We start from the raw sequence: 4,611 nt of genomic DNA on the forward strand, positions 1-4,611 counted from the left end.
TCCATCTGTGTCACCGCTGATGAGGAAATACAGCGAGTGCTGACGGAGCAGTGAGTGACAACAACCCCGCCCACATTTAAGAGGACTGTCTGAACAGACCGAGGGTCTAGGTACCATGTCTGAAGGCTTACTGCTGGTTCCAGAGGGACTGGACTGAAAGGGTTTGGTGGAGACAGGGCTTTAAATGCAGCTTGTCAGCCAAGTAGAAACTTTTCTATCAGTGCTGCCACGTTTTAGGATTGCATTGCAAACTTATCTTCATTAGATAGGCCAGGTACAGTGTGACGGGGGCAGACATGCATCAAAGGGGCCGTAGGTTGGAATCTAACCCATGGCCACTGCAGCAAGGACACAGCCTGTACTTGGGGTGCCCACTCTACCAGGTGAGCTAGTGGGAACCCCAAGTTTTAAATTCTTGTAGCAGTGTTTTTGTTGTCTCTGACATTATTTGCTGCAGGTACTCTGCATCCTCCACATGATCCTCAAGGGGAAATGGATTCATGTCACTCTCCTTGCACAGAGCGTGTTCTCTACACTCTCGGATATCGTGCACATTTTGCTAAGTCTCGTGAGACCAGGCTGAAAACTGTTCTGTGATTACCTTTCATGGTGGGCGGGGCGTAGGTGCTCTGCTTCCTCTGAGAGGAATCTGAAGCCTGCACAACAGAGGGGGAAAAACTTGTTATAATCTGACCCTAGAACAGTTTCCCCACACCATGCTGATTTACATACTATTAAAAAAAAGGTTCAGTAAAGGATGATTTAAAAATATTCTAATCCAGTGTACTTATAGATATAATGTGAACACAACAGTTATGTAACGTTGCTTGTAAATAAAAACAAATATCCAACAGGAGACAGGATAAACAACGGTGTCTTCCTGATCTTATTATAGTGAAACTATATTGACTTTTCAGATCAGTGATCACTGATCTGATGGCAGATTGTCCCCTGAGTCTCTGCTGTGACCTTTTAACTCTTTAATGTCCTCACTAAGACAAAGCAATTTTCTCTGCAATAATAACAAGCAATGTTTTGTTTTTTAACAGACTCCCTATTTTTGAAGTGAAGGCCTCAACCAAACAATGGAGACGTCATAATTGTGAAACATTAAGAATAAATCTAAACTACAAACCCTCTACTGCAGGGGTGTCCAAACATTTTTGAATGGGGGCCAGATAAAACATGAAAATACCTGGGGCCAAATGATTCTTGCATCAATTGCAACCATTCTAATCTTTTAATGAACCATTACTACTTGATGCCTGTCTACAAACTGTATGATAGTCCTATCATTCAGTACGTTTACATGACACTTGAAAAAAACCGAATTATTGCCTTAATCCGACTATAACTGGACAACTGAAGTGCATGTAAACGCGTTATTCCGACTTATATCGGAGTTCTCCAACTCTGATTAAGACACCCAGATAATGCGATTGGAATTCGATTTTCTCCGGCATGTATACGCCGTAATCGGAGTTAAACTAGACAATGCATGTGCGCATGCTCCATACCCCCCGCGCTGGTGTATGACCCCAGAACAGACAAGACATGCTATTGTTGTAGCCCATATGACCCCAGAACAGACAAGACATGCTATTGTTGTAGCCCACAATCAGTAACGCGTACATTACGTACGAGATGAACAAAGCTGTACGATAAACCATCTTGCTGTTGTTCGAAAATGCTGGTCTGCCGCCTGACTCCAGTTGTTTATTATTAAGTGACGTAATATGTCAACCGGAAAGGGGGCCGTATTAACCCGCTGAAACGACACATATCACCACCTAGCGTTGATTAGGAGGACACGTTCCCGTCAGTAATTCAATTTTCTCAGTTGCTTGTAAACTGGAACAAGGACAGAAGTCCGATTAGACGCCAAAATTGAATTTTGAGCATAGCTCGATTAAGCTGTGCATGTAAACGTACTGATTGTGAGATGAAGGGTAAAAATGCGATTAACCATTATTGTGTAAAAGGCCACATATAGTATATTTTGAAAGTCAAGCCGAGGGCCGATTAAAATTGGCCCCCGGGCCAGACTTTGGACATGCCTGCTCTACTGTAACGCTGGTAATATCCTCCTGAGACCCTGTGTCCTCATATGAGGACATCACATTTTGGGTTTACTTGACCTTATACTTCATTTGACTTAACCTCGACCTGTTGTCCTCATTCGTGGACAGGGACATCTAGTGGTAGTAAGAGCACAATACACGGATCCATGTAAAAACAAGATGGCAGCCACTCTGCCAAGTCAGTGCCGATCCCGACACAAAAGTAGAGAAGGTCCAAAACCTGATCAGTTTATGGCTGAAACTTGTTTATTAGGAAGTACTTGTTTGAGGACACTGGGACTTTATTATCATTGACAGTGGTTTGTTTTTTTATACTTATCAGGTCCTACTGATCCCAGATAGCTAGGAGAAATCAACATATCATCATCTCATTTGAGGACATTGGGACTATCTTATCGTATCTTATAATAATAATACAAATAGGACAAAGATAACTCAATGACAGAAAATGTTGGTGAAAGATGACCAGAGATGATTGGTCATGATTGGTCATGGACCAACGTGTCATCTGTCATGTCTGCTGGCCAAGTCATGGACAGATTTTATGACTCCACCATCACCTAATGTGACATAGTGACTGTAGGAACGAACAAAATTGTTGTGAGGTCTGCAGCAGACAGTTCACCTGCATCTGTACGTATAAACAACAAGAATACAAACCTGTGCCTCTCCGCTGGCGGTGTGTTGATCTCCACCATCTGCAGAGAGAGATGAGGCGGCAGCAGTGAGCTCTTTCTGCTTTTATCAATTTGACATTTGAATATTTATAACTTGATGGCACATCGCTGTTTCTGAATCTGCACGACAGATGTTTTTAAACCCCACAAACACAAGCTCTGGGATCGAACAGTGTCATTGGATCTGATAGGTCAAACCACGTCGATGAAGTTGGGTTGTGGGCTTTCATAGTCTTGTTTCCTCCTTCCTGTTGAGCACACTTAGTTAGTTGCCGCGATTTCTTACTTTGAGAGTACATTTTGTTCTGGAACAACAGCGTGTTAAAGGCATACTGTGCAGGATTTTCCTTAAAAAGTGAAAACAAAACAAACAAATAACAATATATAGACTCACACAAAAGTAATTCCTCTCAATTATCACTTATGACCCACAAGCCATGTGTGGTGGTGTCTGTATCTGCAGAGACCTGCCCTCTGCCTGTATTTTCTTATTTTCCATCTTGTTTGGTTTGTTTGGGACGTTCGGACGAATTTCCCCAAGGGGACAATAAAGGATATCGTATTGTATAGGTATGTGTATACCATCAAACTATAGGTGGTGGTGTGCAGCCATCAACCAAGCCCGAAGCTTGGTCTCTACATAAACAGTCTCTGTCTCTGTCTCTTCCCTCTGCTCTATGGATACAAGCTGCAGGTCTGTTTGTCTGTTTCATTGAGCAGAGATCCTGCTTGAGATGAGATTTAAAGGCGTGAACAGAGTCAGCTGATCTGATGCTCAGTGGGAGGCAGTTCCAGAGCCAAGGAGCTAGAACTGAAAAGGATCGATTACCCTTTGTCTTTAACCTGGACTCTGGAACAGTTAGAAGAACCAGACCAGCAGACCTGAGGGGCCTGTTTGGACACCAGGGTGTGAGAAGCTCAGATCATTGAGAGCCTTGTATGTGATTAAAGCACTTTAAAATGGATTCTCACAGAGACTGGACGCTAAAATAAATGTGATGTGTGAGGATCATTAGCTGCTGAATTTTGAACGGTTTGGAGCTGATGAGTAACTCAGCTGTTTAGGCAGCTGAACGAGGCATTACAGTGATCAAGGCGGGAGGATATTAGAGCATGTATAATGTTCTCTGTGTTACCAAAGAACAGAAGTGACCTACATTTGGAGATGTTCCTCAGCTGGTGCAAACAGGACTGGACTACGTTCTTCACATGTTGCTCCAGGCTCAAATTACCGTCCAGAATAACACCCAGACTTTTTGCAGCTGATTTTACATTGGGAGTGAGGGGGCCGAGGAGTGGTTGACTTTGTTTTGAGATGTGTTCAGGGCTGATGATGAGAACTTCTGTCTTTTCAGAGTTGAATTTTAAGAAGTTTTGGGACATCCAGCTTTTTATGTCATACAGGCAACTATGAGGAGAAGTTAATTTACTGGTGTCAGAGGGTTTAAAAGTCAGGTGGAGCTTTGTATCATCCATGTAGCTATGCAAAGACATATGATGACGTATTATCTGTCCCAGGGGGAGCATGTAGATTGTGACCAGAACAGGTCCCAAAACTGATCCTTGTGGTATTCCAAGTTTTGACCGAGCAGTTCTTGAGGAAAATACCCCAATGGAGACAAAAAGTGTCCTGCTGGTTATATACACTCAGCGGCCACTTTATTAGGTACACCTTGCTGGTACCAGGTTGGACCCCCTTCTTTATTCCTGGTGTCACAGACTCAACAAGGTGCTGGAAACATTCCTCAGAGATGTTGGTCCATATAAGTAGCCATCAGAAGATGGGTACACTGTGGTCATAAAGGGATGGACACGCTCAGCAACAATACTCAGGTAGGCTGTGGTGTTTAAAC

General features: G+C 43.1%; 1 protein-coding gene across 2 annotated transcripts in view; it reads right to left on the reverse strand.

Annotated features, from left to right (window-relative positions):
- The window catches only part of ppp1r1c (protein phosphatase 1, regulatory (inhibitor) subunit 1C), a 22,925-nt gene that overhangs the window by 12,989 nt on the left and 5,325 nt on the right, over nucleotides 1-4,611 (reverse strand). For both annotated transcript variants that reach the window (XM_050071335.1, XM_050071334.1), the window contains exons 3-4: nucleotides 2,742-2,779; nucleotides 602-656 (exon numbers count right to left, since the gene is read on the reverse strand). In XM_050071335.1, the coding sequence (XP_049927292.1) occupies nucleotides 602-656; nucleotides 2,742-2,779 (93 nt within the window). The remainder of the gene's footprint in view (nucleotides 1-601; nucleotides 657-2,741; nucleotides 2,780-4,611) is intronic.

This window comes from Epinephelus moara, chromosome 19 (genome assembly GCF_006386435.1).
Source record: "Epinephelus moara isolate mb chromosome 19, YSFRI_EMoa_1.0, whole genome shotgun sequence".
Taxonomy (NCBI): Eukaryota; Metazoa; Chordata; class Actinopteri; order Perciformes; family Serranidae; genus Epinephelus; species Epinephelus moara.